Below are 24,872 nucleotides of genomic sequence, written 5' to 3'. Positions count from 1 at the left end.
TTGAACCCCTTTAACATACTGTATATTCAATAAAATCCAATTTGCCCTGTCAAGCGCTCTGACAGTTTGACGTGACGTACTTAAGAACCAGCAAGTATGTAACGTCAAACACGTTTATTTCACTCAAATGGATGAGAATCTCAATAGTGTAATGCTGTTTGACGTCTCCTCTGTTCTATAAATAACAGCAGTTACAGCATGAAAAGTGATACTGTATCTAAAGGCAGAGGGATTATATGATTTGACAGGGTTTGTTGAGGATATTAAGTGGATGCTAATTATTTGACGCAGATTGCACCATGAGGCGTATACGGCGCTGTACTTTGCCTGCTTGGGAGAATCTTATCATGTGTCACTGGAGGACCTCAGGATATAGTTGAGCTATTTGCTGATATTTGCTACAAGAGAATATTTGAATTTGTGGATATAAATGGTGGGAAAGAGTCCAATCCATGCTTTTTATGTCATGCTTTGACATTTTATCAACAACAAAAAATCAATAGATTTATCGGTAATGACAATACTCATTAGTTGCAGCCTCACTGAGTTATTTCTCTGCTCACAGCACTTGACAGGTGTTCAAAGCCATGTGAAGGTGTTATTTATATTCATTCTGACAATTTTGTTGTGCATTCATCTTTTGAATACCTCGCAGATGTTCTTTATGCTTCAAACTGTGCTCCAAATGTAACTGACTCACTGTAATGATCAAATTAGCATTTCTAATGTACGTCAGACTAAGATGCTTTATTTTGTTTTGTAGAGTAAAAGCCAGATTTCTTCCGCTGCAATATGTGAAACGGCACCTCCACATACGGCTCCCTACACTTAACAGTCGTGATATAATGTATTATTATCATTAGAGTTGGAATAATTAGTCCTTTGACAGATAATCATTTTTATAATCAATGCATTTTTTCACATTATCAATTCCATGACAAATGACAAATAATCCCTGTTTCTAGCTTCTTAAATGTGAATATTTGCTGGTTTTCTTTGTCTTATATGATAAAGCATTGGATATCTTTGGGTTGGGGACTGAACACGCCGTTGTAAGATCTCACTTTTGGTGCTGGGAACTTGCGAAAGGCATGTTTTTCTTTTCTTACATTTTATAAACCAAAAGATTAATCGGGGAAATAATCAGCAGATTCATCAATTGTGAAAATAATTTGTATTTAATATTATGACAATTTTGCTATGTAGTTTAAGCATTCACCTTTCTAAAAATATTTATACACAAAATATAAATTGCATACCATTTTTCTCATACTTCATTATGTGCCCCAAATTTAACTGAATCATTAATCAATTTTAAATAACCAGCATCAAGTTATCGGCATTTCTAAAAAGACTAAGAAGCCAATAGCTTGTTTTGTAGTGCAAATGTGACATTTCTTCCACCAGAGATATGTCAGACTGCCCCTCCACAAACTGCTCCCTGCACATAACAGCAGTGATAAAACCTTTGATGAACAAACATATAAAAACCTTTCTATTTCAATCCCTTCCCATATTGAAGCCAACTCAATCGATAATGTGTATATAGAATTGAGGGTGCTTTAACGATTCCCACATCTAGTTCAGTCACCGACTAAAACATCTAATCCACTGGACGCATTAACAAGGCAGCAATTAGCCTAAATAGTAACCTGGAAATGACATTGGCTGCAACTGCTGCCAGCAGGGAAAACAGTCAATAACTGGCCTGCAGCATTTTTGGGGCAAGAGAACACAACATTCACGTGTAGTGCATAAATAGATGTGGGGATTTAGGTCTCCCTCTCTCTCTCCGCTCTCCAATCTGCCATCTGAATGAATCTGTTTTCAGAAGGGTAGGGATCAGCACAGGTGACACAGGAAACACTGGACAACACCGTGTAAACCTCAAAAAACATCTATCAGAACATGATGAAGCCACTATGGGGAACAGAGCTTTAAAAAAAGAACACGTGCAATAAATGTTCCATTTAAAACTGTCGTACATACCGTCGAGAGAATAAAAACAGTGTTAGTGACTCCTTTGACATTACCTGCTCTGCTTGTAGGTCTCCAGCTTGTGACCCCGCGACTGGGCCATCCTCCCAGCTGCACCTGCGAGCCAAACACAGAAGAGAACGAGGACAGCATCCACCTGCATGGTTCACATTCCCCAGAGGACGGACCTCTCCTGTCAGTCAGAATCTGCTCCCCTCAAGGGTTCGGAGCACTCTGCCTTGCTGAGACATTCCCCTTCTCCAGCGCTGGAGCCGATAAGAGGGAGGAAAAACAGCAACAGCAGCAGCAGCCACACTGAGCTATTCTACGGCCTGAGTGGAAAACATCCTACGGTGCTTAATCTCCACAGTGGGAAAAGCAATTTTGACTAAACCCATAAATCCTTGAGCGTCAGATGGTACAGATTTGATCCCTCCAGCGGCGGATGTGCCTGCCTCTCTGTGCTCTGCTCTGCTCAGATATCCTGCACTCTGATGTGCTCTTCTCCACTTCGCACCGCCCAGAAACACCAATTCTCACAATGATGCGGCGCACTCATTTGTAAGGTCAACGGTTTAGAGACGCAGACTCACAGAGGCTGAGAGGGAGCTCTTTGTCTGATGTGAAAGGCTTCTCGGCTCCTTCTGATGCAGGAGTCTTGTGTCTGGCATGTCAAAATAAATCTCTGCCTCGACTGTGAATGTCGGGTTTTCTGAATGTGGATTTATTTTCGTGTCTGTCTACTGTTTTTTCTCCAGGGAATATTTTTGGATGCTCCAAAAAAGAAAAAAATGATAACACAGGTTGATGTGTTGGCAAATCCAGCAGAAATAAGGACAACTGAATTCTTCAAAGAATAGAAATACATAATTTAGAGGATATATAATATGGAATATTAAGCCATTAAACCAACAGAATTTTAATATGTGCTTAATCATTTTCAACAATGCTTTGTTCCTCTGTTTTTGTCAGATGATTGATGAATAAATACAGGACTACATGCATTTGGTTACAACAGACTGATAATCACACACCTATCAAGCTGCTTTAACAAACTCAAGAGGAGAAATAACGGGTGTATTTTCAGTTTAGCAACGCACTAGAGGCTGCACCACTATTTGTCTGTCAAGGCGTGCTGACCATCTGCATAAGCCAATAAAAAAAAACGTCTCAGCACGTCACCAGCCATGTGGCCTCCTTTTTTCAGTCTGAACAGTTGGATTATAAGGTCATGAATTTGGGTTAGCTCCATGGACGTCAATCTGAAAATTGATGTAAGTAACGTTAGGCATTGTTTGTGTTTCAGATTTGCGGATTTGAGTCCTGCTGACCGAGCAAATAACAGCTACCAAACTACACAAACTAACAAACAATGTGTGATTCATACACAGATCTTTTTGTTATTGTACAGTGGTGTTAAAATATAATTTGATAAGGAATTAAATAAGAAACCTCTCCAGAAAATTTTCACAAGTAGGACATAGAACAGAATTCTGTCTAACAACTTCATAATTAACTTGCTGCATCTAACTCACTACGTCACTACATCACAGTAAGTGAGAGCCTGACTGATACTGGATTTTTAAAGGATAACTCAAGGCAAAGGAAAAGGCATGCTGTTACCACTAGTTGGCAGCAGAAACCAGATTATTACACTAGTGGCAGTTACACTTTGACCGATATCAATATTTGAGCTTGAAAGAAATCTGAGAATGACATATCGGGCGATATTTACTCTTTAACATGAACACACAAGAAACTAAAAAAAAGTCAGTACACCGTGCCTTCTGCAGGAAATAATATCTAATGCAGAATAATATGTGCTTATTATTTAATGGTAAGTAAGATTTTCTGCAGAAGACGCGGTGTGCAGATGTTTCAGTTTGTCTTGTATATCTAGCAGGCGTTCATGATATTTCATAGAAGAAGAGAGTGAAGCGTGTATCTTTACATTCATTAACATGAACAAACATTTTTGATAAATATTGCTAATTCAGCTCGGAATAACTTTCTATCCTGGCAGTATTATGAGGTATTTCAATAGTTTTCCCTACCAATTCAAATAATACAATACATCTATTGTTATCTCGCTAGCAGAATGGCAGCATAATTACTATTACCTATAAACAAAACAGATCTCATTATCTCCCTTGCTACAGCAAAATGGACGAGCCAACAGTGACATCGGTTTTAGATGTGATAATTTAGGTCAAAACTGGCTCCGGAAGTAATGTCCCTCCCAACCTTTCTGACCGAAGTGACTTCGCTTGGCCCACATACAGAAGAGTTCAGAAACAGGCACCAGCTACTCATCGACACGAGCTCATGGGCCATTTGTTACGTCTGTATGCGTTGTTTCCCTCACAAGGCTTTATTATAATCCTGTATTTTTGTACCATAGCTTTGTGTGTGGGGGGATTTGAGTGCATCGACAATCGCTAGTTGTCAAACTGTAACAAGTCACCAGAGGGTGTATCTTGAACTAACCCTTCTCTTTGTTTCCATGTAGAACTACGTCACGCTCTGGCGTTAGCCAATGAACGGTAGTCATATGAGAAATGTTGTTCCTCCGCCCTGAGTTTAGTCTGTCAGACAGACACACTCAGCTGTCTGCAGTACACCATCCACAGACATGTTTACAAATCATATACGTTATTTTTAAGTGCTAAATTATAGCGATGATAAAGGTTGAGGGCAGTGTAGAACACAACATTTCATAATCCTATTGAGCCAGGCGGGATTTGTGCCTGACAGGCAGTGGTCGGGGGAGGACACGCTGAATTAGATACAGTGTCGTCATTGGCTCGCGCAATACTGGCGGGCATTGTAAAGTGTACAGAGGACCGACAGCAGGAATACAAAGATGTTTACTGAGATGTTTTCTAGGTAGCGCTGTTTGATGAGATGTTGAACACGATCGGATAAGTACAATGACAACGAGGACATTGATTGACATGCAAATGCAAGTATAAGTGAAAATAAAGTAAAAAAGTTATTTTTAATTTGCCAGTTGGGTGTCATCCAGATAGCTAAGCTAATGCGGATGGCGTTACGTTGCGGTTAGCTAACACAGCTTTTACCCATCAGTGCCGAATCAAGATGAGCGCCTCACGGGAGATAAAACGTAAGTTTCGATTAAGCACGTTTTTTTGCTTTGATTGTTTACGCTGTTGATGTGGGATCTGCTCAATGTGGGATTTCTCTGCAGAGCTGCAGAAAGCAAAGAGCAAAGCGCAGAACAGCAACAATCTACGAGAGGAAGCAAACATCTGCAATCAGCTGGGAGAACTGCTGTCCAGGAGTGGTAAGTGGTTCATAATAGTCACAATATTAAAGTTGCTTTTGAATGAAGAAATGTACTGCAGCAATAGGAATCTGTGCAGATGGCATTTATTATGTATAATAAAGGCATAATGATGTGAAATAGACATAGAGTTTTCAAACAGAATTGATAGCCGTGATGTGTATAAATAATGCTGATTATACAGTTACTCATAAATACAGATGGAGGTTATTTCACTAGACACAACTCCTAATTTTAAAAAAACTAAACGTCAATTTACCCACAATACCTTCACATAATATTGACCATTCTGTTGAGTTTTTAGTTGTTTTCAATCAGCAGTTTTGAGCCACCATCTCTGCATAAGCTTTACAGTCCTACACACCACTGCCTTCTTCTGCTGCTGCCTCTTAAATAATTAAACTGCGAAAAGTGTGAAATTACTAGTAGTTTAATCAATTTAGTTGTCTTTTATTTTAGTCCTAATCACTGCATTCATTTCTTGTGTCTCTGTCACATGTTGTGTGTATGTTACACGCTCTTTCTGTCCCTATGCACTTATCACAAAAAAACAAAACATATAACGATTTCCAGTAATGTAAAGTGCAGCTCCGACATTACTGTGTCCTGTTCTTAATCTACTCATTCATCCTCCCTCCTGTTTTTTTGTGTCTCTCAGGTGATTATGAGGCGGCCATCAGGGAGCACCAGCAGGAGTTGTCTCTCTCTGAGGTGCTAAACGATGTGATTGGACGAGCTGTGGCCCATCGTAAGATAGGAGAATGCTACGCAGAGATGGGAAACATTGAAGCTGCTCTGAAAGTGAGTAGATTGTTCTGCCTTATACAGAATGCCCTTTTGTGGGCATTAAACCAATACTTAAAACTATTTAGGTTAGAAAGCATTTAAGGGGTCGTATGTATTTTTGTTCTTTAGCACCAGCGATGTCACCTGGACCTAGCTCGCTCTGTCACAGATCATGCTGAGGAGCAAAGGGCCCTCGCCACTATTGGTCGAACCTACCTCTTCCGTTATGAATCAGACCAATCGAGGAACAGCTTGGAGCAAGCGGAGGAGGCCTTCAGGAAGAGCCTGGCCATCGTGGATGACCGTCTTGAAGGTCTGCACTGTTTTTATGTACTTGGTTTTTATCCTCAGGGTTTTTATGGAGCCTATTAAACGATCTAGTGCCCATAGTTTTTGTAACGTTTGTCTGTTCCAATGTTTTTCTTTCTTCCAGGGACTGTGCCAGAGCGAGAGATCAGAGAGATGAAGGCTCGCCTCTTCCTCAATCTTGGTCTGGTCTGTGATCATCTAGGGGAACACAAACGTTGCAGCGAGTTTATCAGACGCAGTGTCTTCATTGCAGAGTAAGAACATCCTAAACTATAATAATGTAAAAATAGAAAAAAAGTTTCATTTTTTCGCGCTCTTCACTGACCGTGTACAACAGGGATTTAAAGACCATAAACTATTGTTAATTCTGCTTTCTGCATTCTTGTCCTGTAAAGGAAGAGTCATCTGCTGGAGGATCTCTACCGTGCAAACTTTAACCTGGGCAACATTTACTTCCGTCACGGTCAGCAGTCTAATGCTGTGCGCTGCCTTCAACAGGCCAAAGAGTGTGCAAGGAAGATCAAAGACAAGTTCAGTGAGAGCGAGTGCTTTCACTGCATTGGCAAGGTACAAAAACCCATTCGTGAGAAAGCTTTAGCAAAAATAGTCAAATTGTGCATTCAAACAAGTACCCGTTTTCTGTTATTGTGGCTGTACACTTTGTAACCGGTGCATCTGCATGACATTCATCCACAGGTGCAGCTGTCTCTGGCTGATTTTGTAGCAGCTAGACGATCTCTGAAGAAAGCTGTCTTTCTGGGTTCCCAGCAGCCACTGGACAGGCAAACAGTGAAGAAAGCGTTTAAATATGGTTCGTTTATCCACTCAGTCTTGTTGATTATTGGGGTTTTTTTCCACAAAGATAACTGAGTTGATGTCGTGGTTTGTTTGAATTTTATAGCGGACCAGGGTTGTAAATTGGAGGAAGAGTTGGGGGAGGATCCGGGCAAAGGACTGAGCTCCCATCAGGCCGTGGGGCTGGCAGAGCAGCTGGGGGACCTTTACTGTAAGTTCGGCTGCTACAGCAAAGCTCTGGATGCGTATCAAGCTCAGGTAAAGAACATTTCAGTGTTTACTTTAGCACCCAACATGACTGCATTTGAACCTCTCTCCAGTCAAGTTTATTCACATAATATAATGAGTTATGTTAAGTTGTGTTTTCTATGTGTTGCAGTTAAAGGGCGCTGAAGTTTTGGGAAAGCCTGCAAGGGAGCTGGCTGTCATCCATGTGTCCCTGGCTGCGACCTACACCGACCTGAGACAGCACAGCAAGGCAGTGGAGCACTACAGACAGGAGCTGGCTTTACGACAGGGCAGCGCTACTGAGGTATACATGTACTATATGTATATATATATATATGTATCTTCACCCAACATTACTCTCTTTATTACGCACTTTAATCACTTGTTTGTGTCTATATCAGGAGTGTAGTACCTGGCTGAACATCGCAACAGCTCAGGAGGAGAGCGGCTGTGGCTTTGAGGAAATAGACGGCAGCTACAGTGCGGCCTCACTCTGCGCTCAGAAGTCTGGCCAGACCAGACTACAGGTGAGCTGAAATGGATTTGAAAGGCTGATACATACACAGTTGCCCTTTTAATAGCTGCCAATCTATATGCCATGTGTAAAGAATAATACTTTCTAAAGGTTCTAAAAGCAGATACTGTGTGAAAACACTCACTTCTCTCCAACAGAAACGCGCGTTGAGGCTCTGGCTGGCGTTGCAGACACGGCACGCCTCGTCAAAGATTGACGACACTGAGGCGAGGCTGCGGGAGCTGTGTGCTGCCGAGGGCTGGAGTCCAGATGGGAGTGATGGTGAGGACGATGAAGAGGAGGAGATGGACAACAGTGAACCTCTGGATGACAGTGATGTCGTTCTCTCAGACTCAGGTACAACTGGCATTCTGCCTCTCTAGACAAATTACAATATTATATGTTTCCGTTTGTTTATATGTGTCTCGTATGACTTTTCATGTGGTTTCTAGATGATGATTTGGAAGGTTATGACAAGATGGTGTCAGGAAGGAGGAAGACGGGAAGGGTGAGTGATTACATCCGTTGTCATTTTCCCCAGCAATCATCTGATCTTGGTATTATGTGTCCTCCCTCTTCAGTGTTTTACCATCTGCTCTTTCTGCATCTGTTTTCCTACTTTAGTGGAACAAGAGGAATGAGAAGGGCGAGACGACTCTGCACAGGGCTTGTATTGACGGAAACCTGAAGCAGGTCCAGTATCTGGTGGAACAGGTGAGGAAAACAACATTTGTAATTTTTGTTTCAAGAAATAATGCACATTTTTTAATGTTAAATGTGGCCAAAAAAAGTTAAATTAAGACAAAATTGTCATCCAGACAAATGACAGTAAAATCCTCAGTTAACAGTTGAATATCTTACTAAAAAAAGACAACCTGGATTGTATGATGACTAATGATGTCTGTATGTCAGCGTCACCCAGTGAACCCAAGAGACTATTGTGGCTGGACTCCTCTTCATGAGGCCTGCAACCACGGCCACTATGGTAACTGATTTCATCTTAACTTAATATAACCTGCTTTAAATGTTGCTTTTATAAAAAATAAAAAAGAGCAACTCTTTCTCTCATGCAGACATTGTGGCTGTGCTTCTGGAGCACGGCGCTAACATCAATGATCCTGGTGGACCCTCGTGTGATGGAGTGACACCTCTACACGACGCCCTCTCTTGTGGCAATTTCAAAGTTGCAACACTCTTGGTGGAACGAGGGGCTTCTGTCACCCAACGCAACTCTAAGGTGTGTGTGTGTGTTGTGATCCGAGCCGCTCTCTTGTTTTTTTTTTTTGGTTGCCCGGCCGTTCGCATGTGCATGCGAGTCCCTGTTCGTGTGTCCTTCTGGGCGAAATAGTTGCCGCCTCTCTGCGCTGCGTTATTACCGCTGATAACAGGGTCCCAACCAACCAAATCTGTTCCGATGGGTCTTACATGTGTGCATCTGTCTCATGCTTCCACCATCCTCTGTCAGGGTCACACCGCCATGGACACCCTGCGCCAGTGGCAGAGGACGTACAGCAGAGAGTTGGACAAGGACGCCAAGCAGGAGTGCATCGCTACAGAGAGACTGCTAAGGAAGGCTCTTGCAGGGGGAGGTGAGGCCTTTACATCATCACAACAATTTAGCCTCGGTTTGCCTTTTAAAATATCCTTTCAGACACAGTTTTTCATTTTTTATTTTTCACCTATCTCTGTCTAACACAGTGCCCGCTGCTCCGGCCCCAGCCAAGGCTTTTGATGAGCTGCAGGACAGCCAGCTGTTTGATGCTGAGTTCTCAGAGCCGCTGCTGTCCTCTGAAAGGGGCTGTTCCTCCAGCCAAGACAGGCCCCGGACCAGCAGGAGCTCAGAGGTGAAGGCAGTAGCTGCCAGCCCCAAACGGTGGAAGAGCAACGGCTCATCACAGCGGCACAGAGCCAGAGGAACAGAGGCTGCTGTCTTGTACGGGGTAATGTCTGCCAGATGCCTCTTTTATATGAAGATAGAAATACTTCATACTATAATGTTTTTGTATCTGATTACGACCTGTCAGGAGACTTTATACACCTTTTCAAACTAAAAGTTGTGCTGCAAGAGGCTGTTTAATCCTGGAGCAACTGTCTGTATGTACTGAAAATAATTATCTGATATATAAATAAATCCATTTAGGCCACCACTACTGGTTTTCCATCATGCTTTCATACTTCGGACGGTGAAACGGGTATTAAATAGCATTCTATGTGATGTAAGGAAAAGTCTTGGATTAGCTTGGTTGTTCCCTGCAGAAACCCTGCCACTGAAACTGAATTCTTTAGATCTACAAGTACTGTACGTGATTTGTATGTATGTCGTCCTTAGAATAACAGCAGCTCCTCAGAAGACAGCGACTCTGACTGCCAGCTGAGTCCTCTCCATGCCATCCGCCCTCGACGCAGTTTCCCAGCAGCCCCGAGTCAAAAGGAAGTCCCCCCAAACAGGGAAACCAACCCGATCCCCAACTCCGGTCTAGAAAGTCTCAGGGAGGCTCCCGCGCCATCTGTCTTTGCCCGAGAGGAGTACCACAGCGCCATTCGAGGCTTAGGCAGCACCAAAACTCTTCTCCAGGGTCTGTCCCAGCCTCAGTTCTCCAGCACACCAGCTGTTTCATCCAGCAACAAATCAGCCCTGGTTCCAGAGGAGGAGTATCTGGCTGATGACTGGCTGGAGGATGATTTCGGAGAAATCCAGCCGAAGAAGAAGAGGAGGCTTGGAGTGGATCAGAGTGAGCTGAGAGGGGAGGACACAGCTGTGTCCGCATCAGCAAGAGGCCAATACAGGCTCTTAAACTCTGACACAGCCTGCAGAGGTAATGACTTCACTATTTTGTCTCATCTTATGTTCCTCTACATTTCTTTGCTTATTTTTACCGTCATTATGCTCCTCTTCTCTGTCGTGTTCTGCAGTTCCGTCGTTCTCCAGCAGGAGTCTCTCTGTGAAAAAGAGCAGCTTTCTGAAGCCTCACCAGGTCAAAATGACTCAGATGCCCGGGATGGTCAGGTTGGGCAGACGAGAGGTGAACAGGTCACACAGCCCCACAGTCACAGACGATGAGGACGTGAGACCTGACACGCCACCACCCCCACAAATAATCATGCAGGTGAGAAAATAAATCTCTGTATCAAACCCTGTGTAAGTTAGCGATGGAGTCAGTTCTACTATAGAAAAATAAGCAGTTGGACAAATACAATTCACATGGAGTCAGGCAGACGGACAACACAGTCCAACGGCATGGCAGGACGGCAAAACCAAACACACCTGACAGTATGTCGCAATGGTGGTCAAATAAAATATATAGAATAAAAGACACTGCTGCAGCTTGAATGCCGTCATCTTCACCGTGGATCTAAACCCACTGTGTGTATTTTTACATCGTAACTTTGCATGAGTCACGCTGCACAGTTTCAGCATTTGCAGATCCTAATCTGGATCTGATTTCCAATCTGTTTTGCTAATGTTTTTGTTGTTTCTTTATTCGTCAATTTATTTCAGCTTCCAGCTCAAAGCTTTGCTGCTCCCATGCCGAGATCACTGCCTCCACCGATCAGAATGAGGGTCAGAGTTCAGGAGGATGTTTTCCTCATCCCAGTTCCACAAAGGTTGGTGAATATGTACCTTTTGAATGATCTGAATGAATAATAATAATAATAATACAAAATAAAGCAGCAAAGCGACGACATCACGTAAAAGCCAGTGTGTACAAATGGGTTTGAAGAAGTGATTTAAAAGACACCAGTAATTTATTTTTTGCGGATTTAACATTTTTGCCTGTTTTTTTGATCCATATCCTCACTCCTCTGTGTTCCAGTGAGGCAGACTCCTGCACCGTGTCGTGGCTGTGTGAGCAGGCCGCTCAGCGTTATTACCAGAAATGTGGCCTCCTGCCTCGCCTCTCACTGCAGAAGGAAGGTGCTCTGCTCTCCCCGCAGGACCTGCTGCTGGCTGTCCTACACACCAATGAAGAGGTAAGGCCGGTTTGAGGGCTGGCTTTAAGAAAAGTATTTTTTTTAATATTACTTTCACTTATTTTCATAGACTTATAAAGGTGTGTTGTGTTCTGTTGTAGGTTCTGGCTGAGGTTAGCTCCTGGGTTGTTCCTCCTCTCCCTGAGCGCTATAAGAAAGCCTGTAACAGCCTGGCAGTGGGTGAGCGACACACACAAATAACCACAGACACACACACATTTTGATACCCCGTCCTGGAGCATCTGTTTGTCTCCCTGCAGATGAGAACAAGCGTGTCACCCGGCTGTGTGAGGTGCAGGACGGGAGCTCCTCTGTGTCGGTTTGCGGCCTCAGCTTAGCGGCCTCCTCCCTCAACCCGCTGCTTCGTGCCCTAAAACTGCAGGCCAGCCTCACCGAGCTGCATATTTCCGGCAACCGTCTCAATGACAACCTTCTTCCCGATCTGGTTGCCACTACGATCACCATGCCTCGGCTTCGGCTGTTGGACATTTCTGCCAACGGCATTACAGGGGAAGGGCTGGAGAAGTTAATAAATGCTTTAAAGGGACAGAGCCATCCTGCGTTTCCGGTAAAGAGCCAGGCTGGACGAGTTTTGTTTTGCTCACTCTTTTTTTACTGTTATCCATGCAGATAGTTTCTGTTTTATTGTGCAGCGATTTTTCCTCCACCAAAGTCCTTTGGCAATCTGTTCACAGTGAGATCTGTAGATTATAAAAAGTAATGGAAAGACGTGCTGCTGTTGGATTCGGTACTACCAACAAAATGCTGTTTGTGGTCGTTTCCTCGTACAGTGCCTGGAGGAGCTTGACCTCAGCATGAACCAGCTGGGTGACGGTGTGTCCGAGACCCTGTCCTGTCTGCTGTCCTGCTGCCCTCTGTTAGCCAAGCTGTCTCTGCAGGCCTGTGGCCTCACCGCCCGCTTCCTGCAGCAGCATCGACTGCTGCTGGCCAACGCTCTGACAGGTGACGGTCTAAAGACTGTGTTGTGAATGAGTAACTAGAAATGGCAAAGGCTGATATTATAGTATTCTTCATGTACAAGTCAATATGTATCAGGAACCAACATATTATCTCTTTCAGCTTGAAAGAAAGATGTTTTTGTTTTATTTTTTACAATAAGTATATAGATAAATTAATATCCTTTTGATCTTTCAGGAACCGGCCACCTGAAGTCAGTGTGCCTGTCCCACAATGCACTGGGCTCCACTGGCTTTGAGCTAGTGTTAAAGACTCTGCCTCTCCACTGTCTCACACACCTGGACCTGTCTGCTGTCTGCAGGGGTCCGGCTGATTACCCGGCGCTGGAACACCTCACCAAAATCCTGTCACAGGTACACACACACATAAATCATGTTCGGTACTCTGCACACAAACTATTTAATACTCGGCTATCATTCACGTGTGGAACACTTGAGAGCTTTAAGTGTAACGTCGGTACAATACAAACTAATCACATCATTGGTCTTTGTACTAGGATGAGTGTTCACTGACCCACCTGAGTCTGGCAGCAAACGGGTTGACGGACAGCAGTGTAGCCACCTTGGCCAGGTGAGTGTGTGCCCCTGCATTGTTTTGTGAGGATATGCATAATTTGAATCATAATTACAGTGTAATCACGTCTTTGAAGTGTGCTGCCAAACGTCTGTGAACATGTGCTCAGAATTATGATTGGATTCATTTCATGCCTCGTACATTAACACAAAGCCACGGCCTCTTTTTCACTGTGCACAATCTTTAATTTAGGACTTCTATGGTTTGGTCTGTCGTCCTTTGTTTGCCTCTGTCTGCAATCACCAGTTTCTCTCTGAAACTTTTTGGTTCCTCCTCCCAGGTGCCTGCCTTCATGTCCGACTCTGGTGAGTCTGAACCTGTCAGGAAATCCGTCTGTTACCTCAGCAGCACTTCACAACATCCTGATCTCACTCCGAGAGGCTTGTCGACCTCTGACCCTTCTAAACCTTCAAGGTACCAGTGTGTATTTGTGTGCATTGAACCTAACATGGCCGCTACATATTTGAACTGGAAGGTTCAAAGGGGTTATTGAAGATTATAAAATGTGAATATTGTTCAAATTTAATTTGCTGGAAAACTAAATTAATTTTATTTTTTTATTATTTATAGTTTAATACAAGGGTGAGCTAATACAAGCTCCTTGTTGCTTCTCCCACAGGTTGCGAGGTGTCCGGCCCCTGGGACAGTGCCGGTCTGGATGGCTTGTCGGAGCTGGTCAAGGACCTCCGTCTTTGCTCTCAGGGACTCAACAAGCTGGACCGGCAGGCCTTAAAGCAGAGCTGGGACACAAGTCGGCCCCGTGGACACTTCATTGACCGAAACAGCAAGTGTCTGCTCTCTGCTGGCGCCTCCTCGTGAAGAGGGGAAAAGTGAAACGCGTCGGAGACACAATGGCAGATCGTTAATCGCGGACACTGGATTTTTTGAGCCGTCTGAAAACATGAACACACAACTTGTATGATAAGGGTGCTATTCCTTAGAGGGTCTGCTCTGTTAGCAGTGATCGCTTGAGGCTGCGCACTTAAATCTTCGAAAGGAGCAAACTGCCAGTGACATGGCATCCACGGACATTCTGTGTGAATGTTTTATGTGTTTCTATTTTGTACTCCTTGTTTATGTGTGTCCGTCAAAGTCTTAAGTTTGTTATGTTGGCAGCAGTGTGTTTGTGTCGTAACGCACCCGCTGGATACCGGATTGTATGATTTAATATAAAAAAACAATTAAAGTGACTCATGAGGCTTTTGTCCATTTTTCATCTCCATGAAGGGATTCTTTCTGGTTTATATACACAAAGAAAGGTGAGGATGATCTGCTGTTTGATGAGGCTAATGAGCGGTGATAGGACAGTGCTGTCTTCAAGAGATTTGGCTCATACATTTTCACATGTATTCCAGCCTGTATCACCTATTTAACACCAACTTCAAACATGTTTTATTTTCTCCTTTTCATTGCTTTGGTGCAGAGGAAGGTTAGTGGGCAATGGTTGCTTGTTTTTGCCATCTGTCCATCCTTAAAAGCTACACACAGACTGGATGCCATAAGGTGTAAGAGTTCAAGTATAGAAACGAAAGGTATCTGAGACGCTTCGCCACAAAAAAACACTAGAATTGTAGAACAAGAAGTTTCAAAGCCCAGTTTTTTCTCTGTAAATTTTCTCAAACCATTCAGATGCATGCAATCTTTCAACTGGAGTGATAGTTAATCACCAAAATTGGACTTATGAGATTTTAACGAGGGTTGAGGGTGAAGATGTCTGGATTGACACAGTGTCTCGTCCGACAAAGAATATTCTTGAAAATTTGAAATGCAAACATTTATTGATATCTTCTGTGCACAGAAATAGAAATAGAAATAGACGTTACAGACATTGCAAAGTAGAAAGAACCCTGAAAGAGATTCTTGATCATATACTTTTTATGTACTGAGTATCAGTCAAACAAATTAAGTGCATCTTGATTATTGTTCATGCATACGACATTAGCGATATTCATTCATTTCATTTGATGACTCCTCGTCCATTGGATAAAAGAGCTGGTCCAACAACTCCTTTGGCCTAAAGAGACACATCAGAAAAACAGGGAAAGATACAAAAATATTAAAATGTATTGAAATTATTTACTTAAAGGTGACCTATTATGCTCATTTTCAGGGTTCAAAAAAGAGCATTTATGAATTGTTGTAATAGCAGAATAATAATTATTGTGGAAGGGCTTTGTGAAGATACACTATATCTACATTATGTTGTTAGTTAATAATATAATGGCGGGCCGGTAACTCACTTGCAGGCTCCGGTGTTGACACAGATCGTCCTCACATCGTCCGTAGTAGTGAGCTCCTCAATTAATTCTCCGAGGTGCGTCTTCACAAATTTGCTGCACAGAGGTTTTAAGAGGCCAATTTGCTTGCAGATGGACTTCAACTTCAATGCCACGCTCTGTGAGAGAAGAAGATTATCATTATTGTTCATAACACAAAGCAGCAACTAGATCATCCTGCTCACTGAGCTGTCAGACGTTTAGACTGTATGTTACCTCTGCTGTGGCATTTGGTCCGATGACTTTCTTCACATTCTTTAAAGCCCACTTGCACGCCCAGCACACACCTGGAAGCTGCAGATGAAAGTGACACATACTCTAAATACTGAGCAAAGGGATGATGAGTCCTAAAAATAATACTCTCAGTGATGGAAAAGTGTTACATAAGCAGAAAATCCAAAAATAATAACTGGTTTCATTAGGGGAAATTTAGTTGTAAGCCCATATTGGGGCATTTTAAGTTTGTTTTTTCTTTCCAACCTTGTTAACCATTACACTAACCTGAGATTTATCTTGTGATCTTTGGAGGGGCCTTAACAAGGTTGTGCACCACTGTACCAGAGTGTATATAAAGTAATTAAAACTCCACCTTGACCAGCTACAACAGTAAAATACCACTTATGATGCATCAGTATTAACAATCCTACAATAAAATTTGATACTTTAATTACATTCTGCTTCTGTATTTTGACTTGTTGCAGTGGTTCTTTTACTTAAGCTAAAGATCTGAGCACTTCCATCACCATTGATCATAAGTTTGAGTTTATTCAGGTTGGCTTTGGGCTGGGAGAAGAAATACAGTCAGGGTTTAAGCTGGTTAGCAGTCACACAGTCTACAGAGACATACCAAATAGGTAAGTGACGCTTTGTGGTTCATATCAAATTTTGACATGTTTGAAGATCAATGCAGTCTATCGGAGTGTTTAAAACAGCCACATTACCTTGCCGGCATTCACGGAGATTTCCACCTCCACCTCCTTCTGATCATCAATGTTGACTCTGAAGCTTCTCCCGTGGACTGTCCAAACTGTGAAGAGACAAAAACAAAACAATGGTGAAGAACACTTCACATGATAAAGACAATGTTACCATCAAAAACACATCAGCTCACCTGAACATGTCACCAGAATGCACACAAGGAGGACTGAAGATGTTTCCATTGCTGGCAGTGAGCGGTGATCTCTGAGTGTGTGTGAGTGTGTGTGTCTGGTGATATCACACCTTTTATACACAACAGAGGTGAGGGGCTGCAGAACAACTCTCACACAAGCAACCGGAGACGGAAATTCAAACCACAACCAGCAGTTTGTCTCTAACTTTTAAGTGGTTTTGTTGAGACCACAATCACACGAAGCCTTCTTTAACACATCCCACTCATCTAGACCCATGTCTTCCAGTTAATGCACTCACTCTTTGGCACGAAAGTACATTTTGTGCTGCACCCACAGTGTGTGAAATGCCTGCTGTCAATCTGGGGGTCACGCAAAATAACGTCTCTTGCACTCACTAATTATATTTGTGAAAACATGTTTTGCTGTTTGAATAATGAAAACTGCTGGGCATTAGTTCGTTTTTAAAACACATTTTAGTGACGATTACAAGTGACAAACTATTTGTCTTATGATTTTAGAGAGCCCCTCAAAATGTTGCTATTGAGGCTTTCAGGGGGTCTGAGTTGTCAATCAAAGGGTCTCGGTCCCCCAGAGACCCCCCGTATTTCACACACTGGTTGCACAACAATCTAATCTTTCATCTGTATGAAGATCAAAATCTTTATTTGCAAACTGAATCAAAAGATCACTCAGCAGTTCATGTGTGTTGCCCGTTGAGAATTTGACCTTGAAAAACTGTAGGTATTTTGATTGATTTTCATTCTCCGTTTATTCTAATTTGTGACCTGCCAAGGGATTGCAGATGGTAACATTAACGTTTAATATTGTACATGGTTCCTTACAAATTACATTTTGAGCTATGAGGTTTCCTAGAAGTCGACGGCCATTTTAGCGCCTCTGTGAGGCTATGATCACACATGCTTTGAGCATATGCTTCCATTCTTACTGTGACAAACATGCTAACTTTAGCCTATTGTAGCATAAAGAAACCCATCCAGCAGTCAAATTCATCCCAATGATGCAAGGCAAAAACTAGAGATTATTGTGACAATATATAATTTTGTGTCCTAAAAACAAACTTTCATACAAGCTTGATTGTATTAAAATAATTAATTAATGAATTTCTTACACCAAGGTGCAACATGGTTCAATTTGAAATCAATGCAACTCAAAATTCTGACTATATTTATTCTGTGTTTAATCGTATAGGTGGTTGCAGGTGGACTGGTATTTACACAGTCCATGTTAACTATGGAAAAGTCTCAAGGTTTGTCCGAATCCTGCGTATCTTTGTCATTTCATTCACGAACATTTTGCAATTCTCCACTTTCCAGTGTTAATGCTAAATGTGCATTATTCTGTAATGGTTTTACTGTCAGTTGTGTTGCATGTTAAGACAGGTGCTTTTATTTGTCACACACTAAGATGTGCGGCCTCAGTGGATAACATCTGTGAAAAAGAGGACCATTATACACACCAACCGAGATAACACCTTCTCTGTGCTGAGGTAGAGTATTGTTTTTCTAACTATATTAGCTTTGTTGTGTTTCTTGTTGTTGAATATTGAGTTCTATAACAATGTTGTGAGAAATATTATCACTAAAGAGTTGTACATTTTTATGCACCTACATAATTTTTCTTATATTTATATAAGAATAGACAATATGTTCAATAAAATGAAAGGTCAGACTTGTCGCTGGGTTTTTGCTGAAAAAGAAGATATCATGTATGTGTGTTAATCAAAGACACAAATGTATCTATTTGTCTGCAAAAATGAACCAAAAATGAATCTGGACTCTGAAGGGTTATTGAGCAATTTCATTAGATATCAAAATATGAAAATTTGTCTAGTTCATAAGTGAGAGTCCATAAGGGAGCCTTAGTCAGACTCTGAATAGACTTTACTATTTTGAAGGAACCTGGGAAAGCTCCATTCTGTAATATCTGGTAAAAGAAATATTTAGGTAAAATGTTTTATTTCATACCAAATGATAATGACATAATGTGTTTATTGGAAATATCAGCTCCTTGATGACTCAGTCACATGATATCATGCTGACCCAGCATTTACCCAGGGCTTTTTACCTGGAATTCATCAGGTTGTGTGTGTGTGTGTGTGTGTGTGTGTGTGTGTGTGTGTGTGTGTGTGTGTGTGTGTGTGTGTGTGTGTGTATATATAGTTTCTCACCTCCTCTGTACAGAGGGTTGCTCTCTCCTTTACATCATATTTTAAATGTCTGTGTGGAAAATTCTCCTCCTCTTCAGTCTTGACCGTCAGAGACTTCCACGACTTAACCGCTGAAAGAAAAACATTTTTCAATGAATGACGTTGTTTTTATTTGCAGAGAGCAGGAGAATAGCTCTGCTCTCTGTTTCATCAGAGTTGTCTATATGGCTCTTTGAGTCACATTTTAAAATCTAATTCAGCACCAAGTACAACCAATCTGATAAATGGTTTCACACTAGTAAAAGAAAACTTGTCCAAAATTCACACAAATACAATTGTAGGGAGGTGAGGAGACACAGAGAGAGAGAGAGAGAGAGAGAGAGAGAGAGAGAGAGTAACTGTAAAAGGACTTTAGAGTATTTGTAAGATATTATCATGTGTAATTATTTCAATAAGTATTTCTACAAGACAAAACGACTTTACGGTGCTGCCAATGATTTCCAAAAGTGTACCATAGTGTTGAAAGCAGACCACTGGCCTGTATTCATTATATATGCTATGAAATCAGCTGTCAGGGACTTGAAACTTGTAAACGGCACTGTGCAAACTGAGCTGTGACTGCGGTTGAATATTATTGAAAGACCACAGAATCTCCAATATCAAGTGACCAGTTAAGTTTCAACCCCTCTGCAAACATGCGACGGAGCATAAATTCAGCTTCATGTACAAACCTTGGTCTCACCGCAGCTGTGGAGCAGGTTAGGTGTTACTTCGCCCACATGTGCTTTTAACATTCATGGTTCCACTAAGTAAGAAAAACACATTAGAAAACTGCTGCAATTCAGTTCACTTTGGAGGACCACAAGTAGCTATTTGCTGTTTTGTCCACATGTGCAGCTGAGGGTTCCAGCAAAATGTGAACAGGGGCATTTTCAGAATTGAGTTAGTTTTCTCTTTTTGTTTTGCAGTTGAGAGTGAAACCGCTATACCACTATAAGCCGCCATTTGGCTGTGTGTTTCTTCCTGTTTCACACTCAATCATATTTAACACTCACAGTTAACCTATGCAGTCTTTCTTAAGAAACATGTCGTCTTTTTTAAAATTACATTTTCATTGTTTAATTAAGTAGATAAATACGTATTGTGTGTCACTTTTTATATATAGAAACACCTGCTGAAATATCCTGCATCTTCCCTTTAACAGTTTAAAACTCTATAAGATCATTGTTCCTATGATCAACGTATTTTTAAGATATGTACTAAATTTAGAAATAAACTACATTGACCAGAAATTATTATTTTTTTAACCGGCATTTATTGAATTTTTTTCTTTTTTGGGGGGGCTTCTTGAGGGCATTGCAGCAAGCTGTAAGCAAACATATTACCACCTTATAAAGTTGTTATGTGTTGGCAAACAATTGCCTATTTACACATCCAGCATCCACGAAGCAACATTAGAGTTCATTTGGACTCTTGTTTCTGGCCACCTGGCAAATGTAAGTCTAATTCATTCTATTTTAGCTCTGTTTTTGGTCTCTACCAACTCCAGAGGGGAACTTTAACTTCCAAATGCTGAACAATGTTCACTAGCTAGTGGCTATAGCTGTGTCTGTCTGCTGTGTGGAGCTGAGCAGGTGTCCAGTGGGTTTTTAGAGCTTTCTCATTGGAGTGTAAAACAGTAAAGTTGTGGTGGCATACAACCAAATCCATGAGATGGAAGATGCCATGATGCTCTGTAGAGTAGAGAGGAACTGCAGAATTGGGTGATAATAATCTGTGGGTCACTTAAATCCATTATTTGTACACAAATATTGATTATTGCAGTTTTAAGTTGAGCTTTTGCCGAGAAATAATTTGTCCTTGAGTCCTGCTGTCATGGGACCAGAAGTGACAAAAGACAAAAGTGTGTCAATCATTATGTGATATCTGGTACATTGTGAATTAGTACCTCTGTTGTTAGTTTGTTCTGTAAGAAAGAAAAAAAGACTGACTTAAAATTGACTGTATTCTTGTGTCTGTAGACAAACAGCTGTGCATACAATGAAAAGAGTTGCATAAAGTAGCCGACAATTTTGGATCGCTCACAACTTCAGCTTGTGTGGTGAAAGTGTTAAAGTGTCAACGTGTGGGAAAATGTAATTTCCAAAGTCACAAGTGTTACTTATTTGTGTCACTAGTTCAGAGGCTGCTGCACTTGTTCAACAAGCTCTAGGGCAGGGGTCACTAATAGGCGGACCCGGAGGCCGTTGTATCCGGACCCAGGACCTAAATCCGATTTTATTTTGACGGAGCGCTTCTATTTTATATTAAATCACATCACGTGATGCAGCTCAGCCAATCAAAAAATGTGCATTTTGACAAGTTTCTTGACTCGAGTGAGATGTTCACACACCGTGACAAAGGGGGGAGAGACGAGGAAAGACAATGAATAAGACTACGACAGTTTCGTTAATCACAGAAGTTATTTCATATGACGTTCTCCAAAAAAAGAAAAACGGTCAGAGAGTCCAGAGTAGTTAATCATTAATGAACAAACTCTTATAGGTTAATTCTTCCCACAGGCAGTTTAAAACCAGTGTGTCTCACATGTTTAGAGACTGTGACGATTATTCAAACCGGTATTGTGAAGCGACACTACGAGACAAAGCACAACTCTTTTGAGCAAACGTAGGCTACCCACTCACATCTGAAAAGAAGACAGAAAATAAACCTAAGAGCCCAATATGATCAGAAACACATGAATTCACTGTTCAACAATGATGTAAACAGAGAGAAATAGAGCTGAAACAAGTTTCAATAGCCACAGATAAAGTCCCTGCACACTAATTTATCTTGTTAGAAGATGAGAAAAATATAATATTGATTTTTGATTGACATCACTTCACACCTGAATGAACTGAATTGAAAGCTGCAGGGCAATTCAGTGAAATTCATTTTTCTAAAATGAATTACTTTATTTTAAGATGCACATTTTTCAAAAGCTTTTCTGTTGTAGGCTATCAGTTATTCTTTAATGCAGCTCTTATTTTACTTGAAATAAGAAGAACATTTATTTATGTATTTCTATGTATTATTTATAATCCATCCAGTTAAATTTGAAAACACAATAATAATTGTTAAAATATAATTGATGTGTACTTTCTTTATTTGATTTGACAGTTGTTGACTACACAGAGACGTTGTTTAGGCTTCTTGAATATATATATATATATATATATATATATATATATATATATATGGCACTGAATAGCGCAAATTAGATATTATTGTAATGTTCCGGACCTTTGCCCGAGGAGATTTTCTCAATCTGGACCTTTTGGAAGTTTAATTGAAGACCCCTGCTCTCAGGAAACCGGATGTTGCCATTACTCTAATGCACCACTAGGTGGTGCTAGAGTCAAGTATGTGAGACCTGGGCCTGGGATTTGTCATTACACAGACATAGAACAGGAAAATGGGCAAACTCTGAAATAGCAAAGTGTCTGTGATTGCCTCAACTTCTATAGTTTTGCTGTGCATCAAGAGACAATTTAAACATGCAAACAGTTGTTTAACGGAGCTGCTAAAGCCTCTGAAGTTTGAAGCAGACTCTCTCATGGTGCACTGCAGGGTGCAGACTGTGGTCAGAAGCTCTAGCAGATCGAAAGGGTAAAATCAGCAAGGCTTACTGAACTGTGAGATGGTGAGGTGATAAAGTGTCCTGATGTAAAGATAAGTCATAAAAGGAAACAACACTTCACAGTTTCTTTTGTTTTTTTTAGGTTTTGCATTGAGCAGAGAGCATGTGAGCAAATTATTTCGTACAAACCCGCTTTTACAACCGGCTGCAACAAAACAGATACAGTATAGTGACAAAACAAGCTCCACCTACTGCTTTGTTCTGTAGAAACTGTTTAAATTTGGTTGATAGATTGATTAACCTTATCTTTTGTGTGTGGCACAAAACTGCACAATACAAATATACAATCAATACTCTGACCACTTCTAGGACTCCTCATCCATGTTTGCATAGCACTTTTGCTTGACAAGTTCAAGAATGAATTGTCTATCTCAAATAGAGATATGTTTTGGCTGATATTACCATTTTTGTATTATTTATTTGGGGTTCTTTGGAATGAACTGTTTTGAGAACTTTAAAATGCTGATGCTTTTAGTTTCAGACAGCTGCAGTCTTCCTTTTTGAGCCCTACTTGCATCAGGATGGGCTCTAGTACATTCATAATGCCGTGTATCAGCATACGGGATCATAATAACAAAGGGAATGCTATCAGTGGAGTTCAAGACCTTTTCCCAGTATTAAGAAATGATCATTGCATCCTATTTTGATGAATTTTGACAGCATTATTCCATCGTGGCTGTCTGATCGAGAAGGCGTCAAGGTTTCATGTGCTTCTCAGTTCAGAATTAGAAGTATACAATTTAGCATTGAGAGATTGGGACTGATGTGAAAACTGAGACAAAGGAATCGTTGTGTATCTCTGTGCATTACAGCAACATGTTTTACTTGTCTTCTCCCCACTTTGGTCTTTCTTTCTGCGAAAAATGCTTTTGGGTCTTTACGCACTGGGACTAACTCAGTCACAATCCAGATGTTTTCTCTGTCAACTAAATAACATCATAATATGCATAATTGCATGACGCATTATTTTCTAGGGGCCAACTTGAGTGAATGATGAGTTTATTATTGATAGCTAATTCATGCCCAAGAGAGGAGAGAGAACCACGGGAGAAATTTAGGAATCATTCTGAGAGACGTAGGATGAGATATGTGAAATATTAGTTTGTATGATTGCAGTAACTCTTTGTTGCAGAGAGAAGAGAAGAAGGGAGACAAAAAACATCATAATACACTTATGGTTGTTGTGATAAAGAAGAAATTTTTATTTTGTATGTACAGTATATACAATGTGGAGTTATTGGACATTCAATAAAGCCAAGTTTCAGTGCAGAACAACCTTCAAGAGATATACTATATCTACTATGATGCAACACCTCTCCATAAACGCACGTAACTGGACTCTGTACAGCAAGTGCTGTTCAGAACTGTCTGTGCTGAGAAAGAGAAAAAAACGCATGAAAGTGATCACATTTAAAGTCAACACGCAAACTAGAAATGTATCATTTTCTAACATGTGTCATTGTCTGACAGGTGCCATCATGTGTTCACAGAGCATTCCTTCCTTCTCGTTCACTTCTATAGAACAACAAAGCTGCAAAATCTTTGACAAAAGCAACTTAAAATAGAGAAAATTAAATTAAAGATAAGCCTCAAAAGATAAATCTAACACAATCTAATAGATTGGACACAATGCAACACGTTACATTTTGTGTCCACAGAAACACAGATTTTAATCTGTGTTTCTAAATCTTTGGAATGTGAGGCTGACAAGACTTTGAATGCGTCAAACTCCTCTGAATATACTCCCACAGATCCTTTTGTTGCATCTGATGTGTTGTTTCTCACCTGAAACACAAACCTTTTTCACTTCTGTCTCAGGACTGTATTTTTATTTTTACATGTATATATATATATATATTTATTAATGGATTTTAAGGGAGATTTGAGGCTTCAAATGAAGTCAATGTTCTTCTTTCATTGTATATATTGTTTATTCTGATCTAATGTTTTCATCATCTTCTGACATCAAAGGATCTTGTCCACAAAAATCAAACATTTTGGAGTCTATTGGAATGAAATTTGCATTAAAAGCTCAACTTCTTCTTGGAACATAATGTAAAAGCATGAGAAACTAAACTATTTGCAAGAGGAATGCCATTGTATGTGCTGTAACCTTGAAAAATAATCATTGTAGTAAGTGCTTGTTTCTTTTTCTTTGGCTTCAACAGCCAGACAGCAGTTCCCCTTTTAAAAAAATAAACA

At 40.9% G+C, this 24,872-nt stretch overlaps 2 protein-coding genes across 2 annotated transcripts; one reads left to right on the top strand and one right to left on the bottom strand.

Moving 5' to 3' along the window:
• The first annotated feature begins 4,761 nt into the window (after nucleotides 1–4,761).
• On the top strand, nucleotides 4,762–14,626 carry tonsl (tonsoku-like, DNA repair protein). Its single transcript, XM_076108530.1, has 28 exons — nucleotides 4,762–5,101; nucleotides 5,186–5,281; nucleotides 5,940–6,082; nucleotides 6,197–6,380; nucleotides 6,501–6,630; nucleotides 6,772–6,943; nucleotides 7,073–7,187; nucleotides 7,278–7,429; nucleotides 7,551–7,703; nucleotides 7,801–7,926; nucleotides 8,072–8,270; nucleotides 8,366–8,421; nucleotides 8,538–8,627; nucleotides 8,826–8,898; nucleotides 8,987–9,150; nucleotides 9,379–9,502; nucleotides 9,612–9,853; nucleotides 10,243–10,729; nucleotides 10,827–11,020; nucleotides 11,413–11,519; nucleotides 11,729–11,885; nucleotides 11,987–12,065; nucleotides 12,146–12,453; nucleotides 12,677–12,848; nucleotides 13,041–13,216; nucleotides 13,360–13,433; nucleotides 13,717–13,850; nucleotides 14,056–14,626. The coding sequence occupies exons 1-28, from the start codon at nucleotides 5,077–5,079 to the stop codon at nucleotides 14,253–14,255; spliced, it is 4,332 nt and encodes a 1,443-aa protein (XP_075964645.1). The 5' UTR covers nucleotides 4,762–5,076; the 3' UTR covers nucleotides 14,256–14,626.
• Nucleotides 14,627–15,195: 569 nt separating this feature from the next.
• Nucleotides 15,196–16,893, bottom strand: nkl.4 (NK-lysin tandem duplicate 4). The gene is made up of 5 exons (XM_076108277.1): nucleotides 16,824–16,893; nucleotides 16,654–16,739; nucleotides 15,929–16,006; nucleotides 15,677–15,831; nucleotides 15,196–15,450 (listed from the first exon to the last, which is right to left on the bottom strand). Exons 1-5 carry the CDS (start codon nucleotides 16,870–16,872, stop codon nucleotides 15,375–15,377), a joined length of 444 nt encoding a protein of 147 aa, XP_075964392.1. The 5' UTR covers nucleotides 16,873–16,893; the 3' UTR covers nucleotides 15,196–15,374.
• Between the last annotated feature and the right edge of the window lie 7,979 nt (nucleotides 16,894–24,872).

The sequence above is a fragment of the Anarhichas minor genome, unplaced genomic scaffold (genome assembly GCF_050575085.1).
Source record: "Anarhichas minor isolate MPS153535 unplaced genomic scaffold, ASM5057508v1 ptg000040l, whole genome shotgun sequence".
NCBI lineage: Eukaryota > Metazoa > Chordata > Actinopteri > Perciformes > Anarhichadidae > Anarhichas > Anarhichas minor.
The sequence above is the reverse complement of the archived record's forward strand: the minus strand, read 5'-3'. Positions and strand labels throughout refer to the sequence as shown.